Source organism: Macaca nemestrina, chromosome 6 (genome assembly GCF_043159975.1).
Source record: "Macaca nemestrina isolate mMacNem1 chromosome 6, mMacNem.hap1, whole genome shotgun sequence".
Taxonomy (NCBI): Eukaryota; Metazoa; Chordata; class Mammalia; order Primates; family Cercopithecidae; genus Macaca; species Macaca nemestrina.
The window spans coordinates 114,093,548-114,112,379 of record NC_092130.1 but is presented as its reverse complement, the minus strand read 5'-3'; the positions used below and the strand labels follow the sequence as shown (position 1 = coordinate 114,112,379).

The 18,832-nt window shown below is 45.7% G+C and overlaps 2 protein-coding genes across 7 annotated transcripts in view; one reads left to right on the top strand and one right to left on the bottom strand.

The window, feature by feature from the left end:
• Positions 1–1,363: 1,363 nt before the first annotated feature.
• Positions 1,364–9,689, bottom strand: LOC105499452 (uncharacterized). 6 transcript variants are annotated; one of them, XR_011624968.1, is made up of 4 exons: positions 9,280–9,418; positions 6,103–6,221; positions 4,515–4,651; positions 1,365–1,502 (listed from the first exon to the last, which is right to left on the bottom strand). XR_011624968.1 is itself a non-coding variant. In XM_071098885.1 (4 exons), exons 2-4 carry the CDS (start codon positions 9,286–9,288, stop codon positions 1,448–1,450), a joined length of 426 nt encoding a protein of 141 aa, XP_070954986.1. In that variant the 5' UTR covers positions 9,289–9,359; positions 9,652–9,689; the 3' UTR covers positions 1,434–1,447. The 6 variants fall into 6 exon arrangements, 2 of the variants coding, with proteins under 2 accessions (XP_070954986.1, XP_011770309.1); XM_071098885.1 differs by lacking the exons at positions 4,515–4,651; positions 6,103–6,221 and adding exons at positions 8,609–8,970; positions 9,652–9,689 and having other exon boundaries at positions 1,434–1,502; positions 9,280–9,359; XR_011624967.1 differs by lacking the exon at positions 4,515–4,651 and having other exon boundaries at positions 1,364–1,502; positions 6,093–6,221.
• A 5-nt stretch (positions 9,690–9,694) lies between these two features.
• Positions 9,695–18,832, top strand: part of LOC105499451 (zinc finger SWIM-type containing 6) — a 216,310-nt gene continuing 207,172 nt past the window's right edge. Inside the window, exon 1 of the mRNA XM_011772006.3 lies at positions 9,695–10,464. Coding sequence (XP_011770308.3) covers positions 9,705–10,464 — 760 coding nt within the window. The 5' untranslated portion in view covers positions 9,695–9,704. The remainder of the gene's footprint in view (positions 10,465–18,832) is intronic.

Genomic DNA, 18,832 nt, shown 5'->3' with positions numbered 1-18,832 from the left:
AAACTAGAAGACTTGAAATTGCCAAAACTTGAGAGACACTTGAGATGAAAACCAGAAAAAAAAAAAAAAAATAACAAAAGACAAATGTTACAGGCAGCATGTATGACAGTGTGGTAAAGTTTCTGACATTTGTTTGGGAAGATTCTCTTATTTCTTTGCTTGGAAGAATGCAATGATGTCCAGAATGTGGCAGTGATTTCTTCATACCATGCTGCTGAATGTTCATCGAGTAGATTTTACTCTTTTCTAGAAAGGAAAGGAAAGACCCATGGGCCTTGGCAGCAATCAAGTGAATGTTAAGCTGTTGGAAATTGCTCTCCCGGCACACCTTGATGTTAACCACAATGAGGAGGTCAGTCTGGCGGAAGTGCCCTTGCTCACTCCCTTCCATTCAGTGAACAAATATTTATTGAGCACCTACTATTCTCCAGGTAATGTGTCCTACATACAACTAAATGAAAAATTACAACTCAGATATTAGTTCCTAGGAGAAGTACATGTAACTACTAGAGTGTGTAATAGGCAGAACTGACCTGTCAGGGCAGCTAGGCTTTCCTAAGGAAGTGTGATTAAGCTGAGCAGGAGGAAACCAGGCAGTGGTTGTGGGGCCTGGGGAAGGAGAACATTCCAGCGAGCAGGAACTCTTGGGCAAAGGCCTCTGGAGGAAGTGAGTGTTCAAGGAATGGAAAGTAGGCCTGAGTAGCCTGTGTTGGCAGAGCCCCAGAGAGCAAAGGGAATGAACCAAAAGGTAAGGCCATTTGGACAGGTGGGCAGGGACCAGGTCATTCCTAATGCACAGTCTTGAGTCTTGCAGGACAGGCTTGTTAAGGATTTGGTTTCTAACCCTCCCCTCTCAAGGGTGAACTCAAGCTGTCACAGGAGTGCATGGCATACAGTCCCTGTGTGTGACCTGGGAATGCAGATTTTGTTTCATCTGAAATCTGTCAAAACATGGCCATAGATTTCAGAAGTGAACCACCAAGTTCCAAAGGTTATAATTTCATGAAATGCTTTAAACCTAAATCATGTTCAGTAAATATCATTTTACACATGATGATTCAGTAGGCATCTCGGACTCATCATCATGAATGTCAATTATCATCCTATATTAACCCCTCAGAAGCCAGAGTTTGGTCATCTAATAACCTCACCATTTTCTGGGACCTGGCTGGAATCTAAGAAGTCTGTAGGAGGCAAAATAAATGTGACAAAGATCATGCACATTTTAACCAGGTGGGAGATCCTCATTAAGAACTTTGTTGATTTTACTTTACACATAATTGTAGAAAGCAGGTTCTCCGGGTTCAGAGGCCACAGCATGGGGAGAGCAACAATTCAGAAAGGGAGAAGGGACATTATGGGTGGTTATATGACAATAATTAAGAGTAACAGGGGCTGGGCATGGAGGTACATGCATGTAGTCTTAGCTACTCCTGAGGCAGGAGAATCACTTGAGCCCAGGAGTTTGAGTCCAGCCTCGGCAATACAGTAAGATCTTGACTCTAAAAAAACAACAAAGTGAAAGTAACAGGAAATAGCACAACTGTAAAGTCTGACACCAACAAACCAAAACAAAACCTAGAACAAACTAAATAAAAAATGGAGGGAAAAGAAGGGAAGAGAAAGAAGGGAAGGGAAAGAAGGGAAGGGGAGTGAAGTGGGGAGGGAAGGGAACGGCAAAAGAAATAAAGAAAAAAAGAGAAGAAAAATCAAGCCAGCAATCTGGTTTGTTGTTGTTGTTGTTGTTATGAACAAGCAACCTTGCGTACCTTAGTAGCTCTTAAGGGCATCATTGTGCTTATAATCAGTCCTTATAATATGCTTAAGAAGTCAAAGAAGTGTGTCATTTTTAGAAAGATTTCTAGCGTGCAAAGTTAAGCTTTTATTTTTATTCTATTTTGAGACAGAGTCTCACTCAGTCACCCAGAATGGAGTGCAGTGGTGTGATCTCAGCTCACTGCAACTTCTGCTTCCCAGGTTCAAGCGGTTCTTGTGCCTCAGCCTCCGGCGTAGCTGGGATTACAGGTGCTTGCCACCGAGCCCAGCTAATTTTTTGTATTTTTAGTAGAGACAGGGTTTTGCCATGTTGGCTAGGCTGGTCTCAAACTCCAGGCCTCAAGTAATCTGCCCGCCTCGGCCTTCCAGAGGGCTGGGATTACACGTGTGAGCCACCACACACGGCCCCGTCAAGCTTTAAAAAGATTTTTGGGCCAGGCACAGTGGCTCACGCCTGTAATCCCAACACTTTGGGAGGCCAAGGCAGGCGGATCACCTGAGGTCGGGAGTTCAAGACCAGCCTGACCAACATGGAAGAAACCCCATCTCTATTAAAAACACAAAATTAGCCGGGAATGGTGGCGCATGCCTGTAATCCCAGATACCTGGGAGGCTGAGGCAGAGGAATTACTTGGACCCCAGAGGCGGAGGTTGTGGTGAGCCAAGATCGCTCCATTGTACTCCAGCCTGGGCAACAAGAACAAAACTATGTTTAAAAAAAAAAAAAAAAAAAAGATTTTTGGTCCTTAAAAAGTACAACTTCAGCTCTTTGGGAAACCTGTCCATTCTGGGTGTTTTTTGCAAAAGTTCTGCATAACCATGGTTTTACTGCAATGTGATTCTGTGGGGGTGTGAGTTAATATAGATTTCACATTGAAAAATGTCTGATACACCGGCTTTTACTGAAACCTCTTCATTTTCACAAGTCATCTAATTCTGGATTTGAACAAAGTCATTGGAAGTGACACTTCACATCTGAATTGTCATGATGCTATTCTTGATGGGGAGTGAATTCTTGAATATTTAAAAATACTGTAGGTGATAAAATGCTGTTAATAAATTTGTTTCAGAATTTGGCTTTCATGTTTTAAATTTTAATTTTCATGTAACTTAAATGCAAATAATCTTTATCTAGGCATAAGGTGCCCCCTAAAGTTACCTGGCTGTCTAGAATTTACATCTTTACTTCCTCCAAATAGGAATGAGAACGAACAAAATATTATTTGATCACTTTGAAAAATGATCATTCTATATGCTTACAAAGTGAATTTTGGAATGAATTTCTGTAAATACATCCTTCATACATGTCAGAGCATCTTTTGTCTCCCTAAAGAATATGTCTTAAACCTGTTTTACTTGTACCATCTCACATTATCAGAGATATCTGCAAGACAGTGATCAGGTAGGGTGAGGCAATTTTCAGAAAATCATTAATTTTTAAATTATGATTCTTCTATACTAACACTTTTTTAGTGTTTATAAGAGGGAGTTTTTTCCTAGTTAACACAGGTAAATAAATACTGAAGTAAACGTCTTTACATTATCCTATTAAATAGCATTATTTTATCTTGTGACAATCTTAACAAAATAGTTCATGAAAAGTTAGTTATTTAAAAGGGGAAATATTAAGGTTATAAGGAAATATGGTGTTTCCTATTTCTTTTGGTGATTACTGGATTCTAAGCCTGTTTTGAAGCCTGATAAACATTCCAGTTTTAAGATGTTTTCATTTAATAAGATCCTCACCATTGCACTTTGCATTGGAATAATTAACAGAATAATAATAGCCTAGTCACTTTTAATAATATTTAAATGGTATACAGACTATATGCGAAAATGTTTTTCTTTTCTGAAAATTAACATATGCCAATTATTTAATATTTAATGAAAGCAAATCTCTTTTACTTCTTGAGGTAGAATTATTGCCCAAATCACATTTAAAACAAATTCATTTGTAAGCAATTTTGCCAGCCTGGTTTTTTGGTATATATTGAGATGCAATAATTTATTTTTCAAAATTCCAGCTTGTAATTTTAAAGGCTTCCATCTAGACACAATACACTGTTCTTGGAAGCAGGTTGGAAAAGATTGGTTGATTGATCAGTGGTTGAATATACTTTCTTTTAATTCAGCACATTTTAGAAGGGGACATCTTAAGGAATGAAATAGTGTGGGTTACTGAGTGACAATGTGGTGTGGAATATGATGTTTCCCAATTTTGCCTATTCTGAAGAATTATCCAGGGCATGGGTTAAAAAGATAGATTTCAAGCTCCACCCCAGCCCTGCTGAATCAGAATCTCCAGTGGAGAGGTAAAGGAAATGTATATTTTTAACAAGTGCTCGGGGTGATTCTTATGACCTGACAAGTTTGGGAAATACTGGATAATGGAAAAAAATTCTGGCTTTGGAGTGAGACAGAATTTGAATCCCTGCATAGCCAGATAGGAGCCAAATAACCTTTGGCAAATTTCTCTGAGTCTCAGTTTCTTCTTTTGTTTCTTGTGTAAGGGGCATTAAATGAGTTACTGTTTGTAAAGGACCTAGTACAGTGTCTGTGCCCACTGTACAAAAATATTAATAGTAAGATATTAGTGGCTTGGCTGGGCACTGTGGCTCACACCTGTAATCCCAGCACTTTGGGAGGCCGAGGTGGGCAGATCACCTGAGGTCAGGCGATCGAGACCATCCTGGCTAACATGGTGAAACCCTGTCTCTACTAAAAATACAAAAAATTACCCGGGCATGGCGCAGGTGCCTGTAGTCCCAGCTATTCGGGAGGCTGAGGCAGGAGAATGGCGTGAACCCAGGAGGTGGAGCTTGCAGTGAGCTGAGATTACGCCGCTGCACTCTAACCTGGGTGACACAGCGAGACCCTATCTCAAAAAAAAAAGAAAACCATATATATATATATGGTTTATTATATATATATATTATATATAATATATATTTATATAATAAATAATAAACCATATATATATGGTTTATATATGGTAAATATATATATTTATTTATTTATTAGTGGCTTCTCAAGGATTCAACAAAGTTAAAATGAACCCTCTTCAAAGTTGGAGCAACTGTTTTAAATTTTTCAGTTCTGGTTTATCATTCCCTGCTTACCTCTTCCTTTGCACAAGAATCTATTCCATGGAAATGACTGACCAGGTTGACTCTTTTGGCACTTTCCCCTGTTACTGGACATTTTTCACGGATGAAGTATCATCTACTCTCCCTCATTCTTCACTCTTTTTAGCCATACAGAGTGAGATGCTCTCTCACTGCACAGGAAGGGAGAATGCCTGGTTCACAGGTTAACTATGCTGTTTTAGCCTTTTATTCTCCTCTAAACAAATTATATTCCAGGGAACATAATTGGCTTTGACCACAGTATTAAAAATATATCCCCAGTATGAAAAAGAGAATGGAAATGAATATAACTTTGTGTCCATCTTCAAATGACTTGAAATTCCTTAGATCTAATTTAATTTCCATGTCTTGGAATCTTCCTACTAATGGCAAATTATTATCTTAATTAGCTGAGATGACTAGCAATAATGATGAGGCAATGCCATTTTCTCCTTCTGCAGGTCTCCTAAGTGCTGGGGCCCTGTGAAGTTCTTGTCACCAAAGGGTAGTTTTCAAACTTTAGTGCAAAGACGACTCATGTGGGGAGCTGCTACATGTGTTAATGTTAGTTTCCCAGCTCCAGAGTTGTGTGCATTTTGCCCTGGGGCACTCTAGGGGTCTCTCTCTGAAAACCACTGCTCCAGGAATTTGGTAAACCACTACTGAATTTAATTCCAAAATTTCATTTTTAAGTTAAAGGAGGGTGGAGGAGCCATGATATATCTCTGGCTAGGACTCCACTGCCCTTCTCAAATAAATTCCTTTGCCATTCATCTGTCCATCAACCTATCTGTGCATCTGACTGCAATTGGTTGGGTGCTACATGTGGTGCTCAGGTGGGCATTGGGTGGGGTTTTCTCACTTCCTTGAGATCATCAGTTTAGCTACTGGGAGTACTATTTATGAAGTGGGCCAGGGAGCCTAGCTCCTGACCACACTGGTGGTGTGGTGTGATGTGATATGAGTCACTGCATATGGGAAGCAGTAGACTTTCTGTACTTTGATTTCCTACTATTGCCTAATGGTAAACACTGGAGGTGGCTCTATCCCTGATTTGGTCCCTGGGGTAGAAGCCTGCTGGAAAAGGGCAATCATAAGTAATTTAGTAATGATTTCTATGAACACCAGGAAAAACACTATAATTACTCAAAAAATGAGAGATGGCAGAAGCACTAGCCAAAGATGACATACCATCACTTACTTCTCCCGTGGCTCCTGGGTGTAGCTAACCTCTGGGGAGACAGAAACCTTGCAGGACAGTGCTGGGCATTCAGGGACTACAGAAATGGACAAGGCATATACCCAACTGTCAGATAATTTCTAACCAGAGAAGGGGGGGGAGAGAGAGAGGACAATGGCTCAGGCAAGTGTAAACATAACTCTGATGCTAGGCAGAATAGTATAAATGTCACAAGAATGATCCAAAGTTCTCCTTAAAGGGGCTTGAGGAGAGAGATCACACATCCAGGTGGGTTTTCCCAGAGGAAGTGGCATTTGAGCAAATCCTTGTAGGAAGGGTAGGAATTTGACAAGTTGCAAGGGAAGGGAGAGACATTTCAGGCAGCAGGAACATCTTGAGCAAATGTGTGGGGTGGAGAAGTCCTGTTGGGACATAACAGAATTCCTGCTGGGGAACTGGGAAATGTTCTGTTGGGTTTTTTGTGGGAGGCAAGGCTGAAAAGTTGGGTTTGGTCAAGATCAGATCTGAGTTTGGATTTCTTCCAGTAGGCAGCAGAGAGCCATTTAAAGGGACTTGAGCAGGAGGGTGATACAATCCGAAATGTACTTTCCGAAGCACAGCAGCTGGGTGGAGGATGATTTGGAGGAGGAAAGGCTGTACAGACACACCAGGGAGGAGGCTCCTGCAGAGTGAAAAGGAGGAATAATTGACTGTGAGCAGCCAGAGGGGCTGGGATAGACAATACAAGTCAACTGTGGGAGTTGCAGGCAAGAGGCAAAGGCAGAGGAAAAGAGCTTGGGGCCCTGGGAACAGGTGGCAACAGTATCAAAAATAAAAGAAGAGAACCTGGCTTCTAGGGAAAGGTGGTTCTTTGGGTTTGAGGTGGCCATGGGCATCCTGGTGGTGATGGAAAAGTGAGATGGCCACTGGGAAGAAATATGTGAGCTGGAGAGGGAGATGATACTTTGGGAAACGGTTGTAGGGTGGGTGGTGGAAACTCTCCATGTGGTGGATCATCCAAAATGAAGAGGACTGTGAAAGGCTGCAGGACAGGGTATACATTAAACGGGTTGAAGAAAGATATACAAAAAAGAGGTAGGGAAAAGAGGAGTTGGAGACACTGGAGCGATGGCAGAACTCCAGGAAACTCAGAGAGAGGGCCAGTTCAAGAGGGAGTCGGTAATCAGTGTCAGAGAATGCAGGGAAGGCCAGCTGGGTCAGACTGAGCTGGTGGCCCCTCATTTGTCTCTGAATTAGAGAGCTAAAGTATAATAGATCCCTCCGGCAAATGACGGTGCCTTAAATCCAGTCTCTTGCTCATTATAATAACGAAAGCTCTAAAAGTTAGGCACCTCCAAAGGTAGCTGTTTTCCCGTTCAATGTGAATTAATCTTTTCTACTAACAAGCCCTATGAACCTGAATGAGTCATTTATCCTGTCGGGGGGCACCAGTTTTGTCATCGCTGACTTTCCAGTTCAGTGATTCTATGTGTTTATGTATGAAAATGCTTGCTACTACGTATTATACAAGCCTAAGTCCTATCATGACTGTTTCTGGACAGAACAGAACCCAACTTGTGTTTTACTTTTAACCTTCTGTCTTCTATACCTATGTTTTATACAATTTAAAGATTATTTTTATTTTTAAAGAGATCTAGAAATGAAAGCCCTGAAAGAGACTTCCCCCTCTACTTGCCCATAAAGATCTTCCAGTTTTCCGCAAAGGCTTTTTCCTAGACATGGAGGAGGTGCCCAGAAAAATACTGGACGGATATACAAAAACATAGTGTCACAAAAATTTTCCTAACAAGTAAGGCAGCTGCGGAAAGTCGGCCAGCGTCCCGACCCCAGGGACCTGCAGCCTGGGACTTGTGAAGGCCAGCGGTGTAGTTCGAGGTTTCCAGGGCTTCGGCCCCGAATGAGCTATTTTCTTTAAAACGCCGAAGCGCGCTATCCCTTTAAATCCAGGCTACCAGGCAGGCGGGTGAGGAGCAGCCAATAACCTTAAAAGATGCGAAAGTGTCAAAGGAGATACAGTTTATCTCCAACAATGGGAGCGGATCAGCACCACTGTTTACAGTAAAAACAGAAGGTGGGGCTGGGAGGAAGCGTGTCTCCGACGCGGTAATTAAGTCTGCGGCTTGGACGCAGATTTGACCGAGCTCTATGGAGCACGAACAATGTCCGCAGGGCTCCCAGTTCAGAGAGGGACTCGCTTCTTCGCCTTCGCCCGCGTCCAGGTACCGGCGACCCGCGCTCTGCGCTCGCTCTCCCTGGTCCACCCCTAAGCTGCCCGGACCCTGGGAGACTAGCCCTGCGGGCGCCGCCAAGGCGGCTGAGAGCGCTGCGCGCGTCCTGAGCGCCTGCACTCCGCGCAGCCGGGCGCCGAGGTGGGAGCCGGGCCGCAGACCCAAGTGCGCCCGAAGCCGCCGTCCGCCGCCTGGCGGGCCGTCTGCCGCGGGCTGGGCGGTGTGCGTGCGCGCGCGCCCGTGGGGCTTGCGCGCGCCCCTGCGGCGTGTGTACTCACAAAGGTGTGTCTGCTAAACCCACAGCCCGGGCTGCATTCCACCCCAAGCGGGAGAAACCCCGGCCTGGAGCAGGGCTTCGTCCGCGCGGCCGCGAAGGCGACAAGGGCGGCGGGGGCGACAAGGGCGGCCGGAGCTCCCCGACTCCTAGCGGGCTTCCTGGACCGAGGGACGGAGGCAGCGAGGGCGGGACGGTGGCAGCCGGCTCCGGACGCGCGTCGCGCGACTGCTGGGCACGTTCCGAGCGCTCAGCGTGTTTTCGGGCACAGCCCTGCAGTCGGGACGGAACGGACGCGGGGCTCGGGGATGGGCGCACTGCAGCCACGCGGGGCAGCGGAGCGGGCGCGCTCCTTCCACACCGGGTCTGCAAAAGTCAAGTGGAAAGCTGCCGCCGAACGCAGCCACCCTCCCCCTTCCCCGCCGCAGCTTCGGCGGGTGGTGGGGAGAGCTCCCCTGGACCGGCTGGAGGGGAAGCTGGCAGCCGGTCGGGTTCGGCCGCGCCTCCTCCGCCTTCCTCTCCACCCGCGTCCCCCGGGCTCCATGCCGCATTTCTTTGTTTTGAAAGCGCCTCCTCCGCCCAGAGGCTTTTCCCCCGAAGGGCAGGCTGACGGGGGGTGGGGCATCGGCCCGTGGGCCCCGCCCTCTATTTAGATGAACCCTCCCCTTCACTCACCTCCCCCATCTCCCCTTTCCTCCCCGCGGCGACCCACGAGGCGCATCCTCACTTCTCGGACTTCAAAGAGAGGCTGAGAACTGGAGGGGGAAAGTGGAGTAGGCAGGGGGCGCAGAGACCCATCTACCTCAGCCCCGGCCCAGCGGCCCGCCCCCTCCCACGGGAACCCCGCCTGAGCCCCGCCCCCCCCACCCCCCACCCCCCCCGCGTCACAGCAGCCTGACATTCTCACAACCCACCGGGCACCCAAACCGCCCGCCCCCGCCACCCCCGTGTCCGCCAAGCACTCTATTTATGTTTCAGCCCAGTGATTTGCATAGGCCCCGCCCCCGGCCCTAGGTTCCCCCTATCGGAGCCCCGCCCCAGCCTTACGTCACAGCGGAGGCCCCACCTCTTGTGCCCATACAAGGAGCGGCGGGCCCTAGATGGCAGCGTGGCGTCGCGACGGCGTGTGCGTGTCGCGCTTCCTAGTGCCGTTTATAGGGTCCCGGCACTTCCGCTGTCGGGTTAGAAGCGGCGCGGTCATGGCGGAGCGCGGACAGCAGCCTCCTCCCGCGAAACGGCTTTGCTGCCGGCCGGGCGGCGGCGGCGGCGGCGGGGGCAGCAGCGGCGGCGGCGGCGCGGGTGGCGGCTACAGCTCTGCCTGTCGGCCCGGCCCGCGGGCGAGTGGCGCGGCGGCGGCGGCGTGCGGGGGCGGTGCGGCGCTGGGGTTGCTGCCGCCGGGCAAGACCCAGAGCCCCGAGTCGCTGCTGGACATCGCGGCGCGCAGGGTGGCGGAGAAGTGGCCGTTCCAGCGCGTGGAGGAGCGCTTCGAGCGCATCCCGGAGCCGGTGCAGCGCCGCATAGTCTATTGGTCCTTCCCCCGTAGCGAGCGGGAGATCTGCATGTACTCTTCCTTCAACACCGGCGGCGGCGCCGCGGGCGGCCCTGGCGACGACAGCGGCGGCCCCGGCGGCGCGGGCGGCGGCGCGGGCGGCGGCGGCGGCGGCGGCGGCGGCTCCTCGTCCTCCCCGGCCGCCACCTCGGCCGCCGCCGCCGCTGCCGCCGCCGCCGCCGCCGCGGGGGCCGGGGCCCCGTCGGTGGGGGCTGCCGGGGCGGCGGACGGCGGCGACGAGACGCGGCTGCCCTTCCGCCGGGGCATCGCGCTGCTGGAGAGCGGCTGCGTAGACAACGTCCTGCAAGTCGGTGAGTCACGGGGCAGCCGGGGGCCGTCTGTCCGTCTGTCAGTCCCTGGGTGGGGGGGGGGGCGCCCGCTTTTCTCCTGCGGACAGCCCCCAGCTCCGCGCGCGCCCGCACCCCTGCGGGTGTCCTCACTGGCCCGGACGGTCCTCCTGAGCGGAGCGCCCATTTCCTCCCTCCCTTCCCTGCCCCCGGTCGCCCCGGACGGGCGAGCGCGAGTGGGAAATGAATCAGCAGGACGCGCCCCTCCGCGGGCTCCGCGCCCCCGGCCCGTGCTCCCCTCCCCGCTCTTCTCCGGGGAGCACATCCTGGAGGACTGCTCGCCGGTTTCGGGGGTGGATGTGGACAAAGGCGCGGGCGGACGGCCGGGCTCCCGCGAGGGTGTGTGTGGCGGGGCTGTGCGGGGCGGGGGAGGGGGCGCGGGCCGCAGACAATGCCGGCCGCGGCCCGGCCGCTCGGCGCTCCCCCCCTTTCACTGCCTGTCGCTCGCTCTTTTTTCTTTTTGGCCCCCGCCCCACGCGATTTGAGGGGAGGGGAATACATTTAAAGCCGCTCGGCGACCGCTCCTCCCAGGGCTCCGACGGGAGAGCGGCTGCTGCGCTCCCGGGGTCGCTGTGGTGTCTGGCCCGGGCGAGCTCCACCGGCCGCCCCGGCTTTAAATGTCTTTTTCTTTCCGTCTCCTCAGTCTCCAAGCGGCGCAGGGGGGAGGTGGCGGCGGACCGGACTCGTCTCCGGAGGGACATCTCGGCCGGAGGACGCCCCCTAATTAAAGGGCGCGAGCCCGAGGAGGAGCCGCTCGCGCTTCCCTTTTTTGTGGAGCTGCCTCCAGACGCCACTGTGCGGGCCGCGGCACAGCCCTTGTACCCCACCGCCCGAGTTTTGTTTGCGCTGGGTGGTCAGGTCGTGGTGCCCCGGGCAAGCCGCGGTCAGCAGTTGCGGATTTGCCGCTCGCAGCCAAAGGGGAGAGCGGGCTGCAGGAGCGCGAGACACTGGGCTAGGCTGCTGCTCCCGCGTCCCCGCGGCGCGGCAGCCCGGCACGACCCAGCACTTTGTTCTCATTTTCAGGTTTATTTGTGCCCCTTTCAGTTTTCTGTCACCCTCCGAAAAGGAGAAACCAAACAAAAGAGTCTCTTTATTTCTTTTCAGGGCTTGTAAAGTAGAAGATATTTGACAAAGGCGAGAGAAGGACTTGTGATTTAGAGCTGCACAGCCCTCCTTTCTCTGACAGATCCTGAGAGTTTTCTCAAATACCTTAGTTTAAAAGCGTCCCCTGTCCCCCTTCCCCCAAAATATTCTTTTTCCCCGTCCAGATCTTTTTCAGCCATAGCGATGGGAATGTTTGAGCCAGACTGAAAAGAACAATGAATGCTATAGTGAAACTTCCTATTTTTTTTTTCCTGATTGCAAATGGCATATTTTCTGACCCCTTCTCTTGTTAGTGTACTTGAAATTGTAGCATACTGAACCCGGCACGGAATGAATGGGGTTAGATTTGGACGCATCTCTATCTCTTTGATTTTTAACTTAATCCTTTTTCTCTTTCTGTAGTCAGTTCCTTTTATCATTCTTTTCTTTGGGAGTGGGGTGGGGGTCTGGATAGGGGCCCCAAGAGAGAATTAAGATTTGTTTTAATCCCGTCTGGTTAATTTGAATTCTAATGCAATCTGTAAACGTGATTTTCTGCATGGTCATTTATTTCCAAAGGCAGCCCCCAGTGTTGCCTTTTCTATGTTGGGCACTCTCTCCTTCTGTCTAGAGAGGGTTTAGCTTTTGAGGCTATTCAGCTATCCTTTTTTCCCCTTAAAACAAATCTAATTAACATTTTTTGAAGTTATACCTTTTTTTTGTTTGTCTGTTTCCTGCCAGTTGGAGATGGATGGAAGCACATCTATGGCTTCTCAGTATTACAAACTAGAGTCTGCGAATTTTTATGGCTTGGCTGGCAATGTTGAGGGTTTTTTTTTTTTTTTTTTTTTTTTTTTTTTCCTCCTCCTCTCCCTGTGCTTGACTCTGCTTGCAAGCAATGAGGAATGACAGGAGAGCACATAGGGAGGGTTTCTTGGCTGATTGCATTTAAGCCAGGAATTCACTGTGAAAATAAAGCCAAGGGGCGATAAATAAAAGAGGCAATCTTCTCTAGGAGACAGACACACAGCGTGGGCTTTGCCTGCTTTCATCAGTGGAAGAGGCCTGGGTGAGTAGTTGTAAAAGAAAATAGTAACTTTTTGAATAGTCCCCAAAGGGGAAGGAGGCCACTGAATGGAACTGGCAGTGGTTGACGTGAAGTGGTGTGATGTTTCTCGTGTAGTTTGAAGAGTTGACCACCACTTCAGAAACACATACGTGCTAAACAAGTGCTATACAAATTGTGGAAAATATTCTTTTTTCCCATCTGAGTTCTGCCATTTGCCTTAACTTCCAAGTTGTATTACTTGTTGTGCCAGTCAGCTTTAGAGATGGAAGGCTGTTATATGCCTGGCAGCTGGCACTGTGAGATAGAACACTTATGATCAGGGTTCCCCCAGCCCCCTTTATGGGGAACAGAGAGAGGGTGGCTAGATTAACCATTTAATTTAGCTTCAAGTGGTGGTTTGACTTGATACGCTAACTTGAAAGGCTTATTTTGTAATTTTGATTTGAGGTGGAACTCTTTTGTTTGTTTTAGTTTCCTGAAATGGAAAAGAACAGAATACTTCGTTGATAGCACCATAAAGCAGTTTTCTGGTATTGCAGAATTACAAGTTTATACAGAAATTATTCATTGACTTTTGTAGAGATGACTAAATTACAACAGGGAAAATCTAGTTGTTGGACTTTATTTTACATTTATGCGGTTGATAGTTTCAGGATTGAGGGGCTTGTCAGAAATTAAATCTATGGGTAATTACTGTTTTTCAACTTCTAGATTTTAAGAAGAAATTTAAGGGAAAAATTTAAACCTTTGTTACAGTAGTTGTAAGCAATATTTAATTGGCACAGAGCTTGCCCATCAATTGATTACAGGAAAGTGTTAGAGAAAGAGTAGTTGGCTTATTTTTGTTAAGTAATTTATATTGCCGGGCATGGTGGCTCACACCTGTAATCCCTGAACTTTGGGAGGTTGAGGTGGGTTGATCGCTTGAGCTCAGAAGTTCTAGACCAGACTGGGCAACATGGTGAAACCCTGCCCCTACCAAAAATAGAAAAACTTAGCCAGATGTGGTGGCAGGCATCTGTGGTCCCAGCTACTTGGGAGGCTGAGATGGAAGGATCACTTGAGCCCAGGAGGCGGAGGTTTCGGTGAGCCAAGATCGTACCACTGCACTCCAGCCTGGGTGACGGAGTAAGACTCTATCTCAAAAAAGAGACAAAATTGATATTGATATTGGAAGAGAGCTGTCTCTGCAGGTGCTGGTATGTATGTATTATTGACATCATTTAAGTAATGATTTAGAAGTTACATAAAAAAATTTTCCAAGTTATTGTCTAGCAAAGAGCTTCCCTGGTATGACCTGAAACTCAAAGTTATAGAGGAAAAGATAGATAAATTTAATTGGATAAAAATAAAAAAGGGCCGGGCGCAGTGAGTCGTGCCTGTCATCCCAGCACTTTGGGAGGCTGAGGTGGGCAGATCGCTTGAGGTCAGGAGTTCGAGAGCAGCCTGGCCAACGTGGTGAAACCCCGCCTCTACCAAAAATTACAAAAATTAGGCATCGTGGCACATGCCTGTAATCTCAGCTACTTGGGAGGCTGAGGCGGGAGAATGGCTTGAATCTGGGAAGCGGAGGTTGCACTGAACTGAGATCGCACCATTGCACACTCCAGCCTGGGCAACAGACTGAGACTGTCTCAAGAGGAAAAAAAAAAAAAAAAAAAAATTGAAAAGTTTCCGTAGGGCTGAAAACACTACAAATCAAATTTAGCAGTTAATTCGGCCAAATATTTACAGCACATTGGACCAAAGGTTGGTAGAAAACTTATAAAAATTGTCAAGAAGGGAGATGGATAACCCAATAGGAAAATGGGCAACACATTTCAGAGAGGAAGACGTAGATGGCCAATAAACATACTCGTCTTCATTCTTACATAAAGAGATGCAAATAGGCTCGGCGTGGTGGCTCATGCCTGTAATCCCAGCAGTTGGGAGGCCAAGGTGAGTGGATCACTTGAGGTCAGGAGTTAGAGACCAGCCCAGCCAACATGGGGAAACCTTATCTCTACTAAAAATACAAAAATTAGAGCGGTTGCGGGTGCCTGTAATCCCAACTACTCGGGAGGCTGGGGCAGGAGAGTCGTTAGAACCTGGGAAGCAGACGTTGCAGTGAGCCGAGATCGCGCCACTGCGCTCCAGCCTGGGTGACAGTCTTTTTATAAGACTCCGTCTTAAAAAAAAAAAAAAAAAAAAGATGCAAATAAAAATGAGATGCCATTTTCCTCTACCACATTGCTGAAGACTAAAAAGACAATACCCAGAATTGGTTGAAGAGACAGGGAAAAAGGATTCTGCCTACGCTGCCGTTTGACACTATCTTTTTCTGTCTTTTTAAGGAATTTATCTTATAGATAATATTGATATTATTGTGTAATGATGTTCTGTATAGTGATGCTCGTTGCTGTGTGGTTTGCAAGAGTAAACAGCTGGATGGAGTTAACCTAAATTTCTACAGAAGGGAAATGCCCAAGAAATACTCAATGGAATACTATGCAACTATGAAAACATGAATTAGATTTACACATACTGACAAGGAAAGATAACCAGAATATTTAAAAACAAGTTAAAAACTTCCTATAGTATGCTGCAATTTGTGTTTAAAACAAAAAAGATTTGCATATAGATGCATAAAAATGTCTGTGAGGCTACACAAGCAATCGTGGAAGTATGGGTATTTTTCGAGAAGGGCAGTTAAGTGAATGGTCAAGGATTTGGGGTGGGGGAACTTTAACTTTTTACTTTATACCTATTTTATGGTTGGATTTTTCTTAAAACTAGAAGCATTTATTTTTGTAATAAAGAAACTTAACAAAAATTATCCTTGAGTTTTTAATTTATATTTGTTTTGGTGTGTTTGCATATGTGTGTGTTTGTGTGCTTGAGTAAGTGTGAGTGTGAAGGTCCTTTCTGAAGGAAGGAGGTATGTTCTAAAAGGAATGGCCTTCTAAATGGCCTTTTTTTCTATTTACTTTTGGGAGAAAAGAATATTGCCCAGCATTCCACTTAACATTCTGGTAAACACATTCTTACACTCTTTTCAGATTCATAACTTAAAAGTTTTGTGTTTTTCTATGGGGGTGGCAAGGCAGTAAAAGGAGAACATTATTCGAATTGAGATGAGTACAAATTTCAATCAGATAATTTATTGGTTTTTGAGTATTTTGATTTTTCTTTACAAACCAGAGATCACTAAATAAAGATGATTCTGAATGCACATTGAATATTGGGTGCTTGTTTATTGATGATAGTACATTTCATTGAATGCATTGTCAAGGTTAATATAAAATAATTTTATGTCAGATCCTACCCTTTTTCTGCCTTTTGATTAATAAAGAAATACACAATACATTTTGAAACCAGTTGCATAGGTATTTTTTATTCTTTTGTGTGAGTTGAGATTTTGATTTATATGTGATTTTTGAAAGTATTTCAGTACTTGATAGGTCGTTAGCATTGTTCTGAAGGAAGTTAAATTTTCAGTTTTAGGAATACCTGGAATTTGTTATACTTAGTTCTCTGAAGGATAATATTGCTCCGTTGAGAAAATCTAAAATGTTCAGGAGACAGTGACAATAATGGAAGGTGAAAATGGCGGATTTGGGTTAAGCAAACATTTTCACTCTTTCTAAAGCCTTTAATTTCTTGCAATTCAGATGTGTTACAAGTACACCCTTGGACTGAAAAGGCTATCCTCAATTTTTTCCACTTTGCACTGAGTTTCATCTGTTTTGCGGATATGAGACTGATGCCTTCCTTTTTAGAAACATCAGGATGCCCTTGGAACATGTTCTTTAGTAGAAAAATTATTGCAATTAACTGAACCATTTAAGTCATTATTGTCTTAAGTACGTCCTCACTGATTTTTAAGATTTTTATCCTGGGGCTCTTCCCCCCCCCCCCGCCCCCACAATGGATAGTCAGTTGCTGTCTCAATTCTAACCCTATGAATATTTCATGTGGAAAGGTATGGACCAGCATCTATTTCTGCTTACACTCATATTCACTGTTTAGTTAAGAATGCGTGATTTCAGCTAGCAATATGTTCAGTGATAGGCCATGTAGGAATGACATGTTTTATAAGAGTTGTCGCTTTGAAAGATCACATGAGACCAGCCTGGGCAACATTGTGAAACCCTATCTCTACTAAAATGCAGAAATTAGCTGGGTGTAGTGGCATGCCCCTGTAATCCCAGCTTCTGAGGAGGCTGAGGCGGGAGAATTGCTTGAACCTGGGAGGCAGAGGCTGCAGGCTGCAGTGAGCCGAGATTGTACCACTGTACTCCAGCCTGGGTGACAGAGCAAGAACCTGTCTCAAAAAAAAAAAAAAAAAAAAAAAAAAAAAAAATCACGATTGGATCTGTACTATTTCCACATGCTTTATATTTTTTTGTGTTAGACTGTAAATTTTCTTCAATGAGGCAAAATAAATTTGGTACCTTTAAGAAGCATACTGACATATGATAAAGTCATTTAGTGTTAGAAACTTGTATAGGGGCCATCATTAAACTGTTGACTTAAACTGTTATATTTAAGAGCACAAATATCCTAAAAATGAAAGATTATAGGTAAGTATAAATATCTTAGAAACAAAGTGGGTTATAGGCAGGTCTATTTTAAAAAGGTAGTAAACAGTATGAAACCCACAACACCATTTTTAGCTACATTTCAAATTACCATGGTATAATTTTTAAAATAGTGCTTTGTGACAATAGAAAGGCTAGTTTAGTTTTTGTGATTTATTAATTTTTTAACATGTAAATAATTGGGGATTACTTTAAATTCAAAACCACGAGCTGTTCTCTCCTTTAAAGGCATCTTCTTTGGAAAAATCAGTATCAAATGATAATTAGGAGAAAAGTGTTACTGAGTCTTGTCTTGTGAAGAGACGTTTTGTTTGTCAGTCCTATCAGGACTGTTTGTCAGGATCCTATCAGATCCTACCCAGATCTCAAAAGTAAAGTGTGTCTGTTAGAGAAAAACCTGGTTGTCTTCAGTTTTTGCTTTCAGTGCCCTGTGTTCCTCTAAGAATATGCTTTGTACTTGGTTTTCGGTTCTTTAAAAATGGGACGCTTCCTTATTTTTTTCCATCTAGAAAAGATAGCTAAAGCAAGCTTCAGAGACAATGCGGTGCAAAATTGCTTGTCGTTTTGAACTTTCAGTTGATAATAAACTGTTGCTTGAGTACGCTAAATGTTTTATGTTTGTGGAATTCGCTTAACTAATTTTTGTCAGCTAATATATGTGTGTATATATGTCTACAAATAGATATATGTGATGATGTCCACAGGTGAACAGAGAAGGAGACAAATTAACCCAGGTATAATTTGAATGTTGTAACCACATGCATATTCCAGTGACCCCTCTGTACAGATCCACAGTTCCATTTCTTCTTAAAACAAAATATGCTGAAAGATGAAAGGTATTTTTGTAAATAAAATACTCTTGCATTATAGTTGTTATCTACTAGTAGAGCTATGGAGATTTTAGAGATAAAAAATAACTTCAATTTCAGTTTTTCCATTTTCCTGATAAGAAAACTGAGGCCCAAACATGTTAAGTAAATTTTTTAGAGTGGCATAGGAAATGGCAAAGCTGTGTTGCATATTTTTCTAGTGCTTGGACCATGTCTTGGTTTGGTAGTCTCTGAAATCAAAACAAGCATATTCTTGAATGTAAATTGGACTCTTTGGAGAGGTTATTTGGCTAACATTTATTGAATGTTATAAATGTATTCCTAGATAGCATTTTAGTTTCAGGCTAAATTCTGATGACTGCAGTACAGTACTGGTTCTAGCATGCTGAATTCATGCTAGTGTAAAACACATTTGTGGATATTTGGAAATCATAGTAATGTTATGAGATTAAAGTTCAGAAAAAGTTAGGATTGTTAAGTATAAAACTGTATTACAGCTGTGTGATTATACAGCAAGTCCTTGAATAACATGGTATCACTGTATCATTGAGGAGAAAATAAGTCAGTTCTGGCCAGGACCATTATCTTGGGTGGAATTTGCACGGTTGGCTTATGTCTGTGAGGGTTTTCTTTGGGTACTCTGGTTTCCTCCTACATCCCAAAGATGTGCACAGAAGGCAAATTGTCCCGTTTAAATGGCCCCAGTCTGAATGGGTGTGGGTGTGTGTGTGTGCCCTGCATTGGGGGTGGCATCCTGTCCAGGGTGGGTT

What these genes read in the sequence shown, in the direction of transcription:
- LOC105499452 (XM_071098885.1), bottom strand. An exon ending in GGTTTAGCAGACACACCTTT is followed by an intron (nt 1,503 to 8,608) that starts GTGAGTACACAC and finishes TTGTTTTTTTAG; the next exon opens with AGTCAAGATCTTACTGTATT.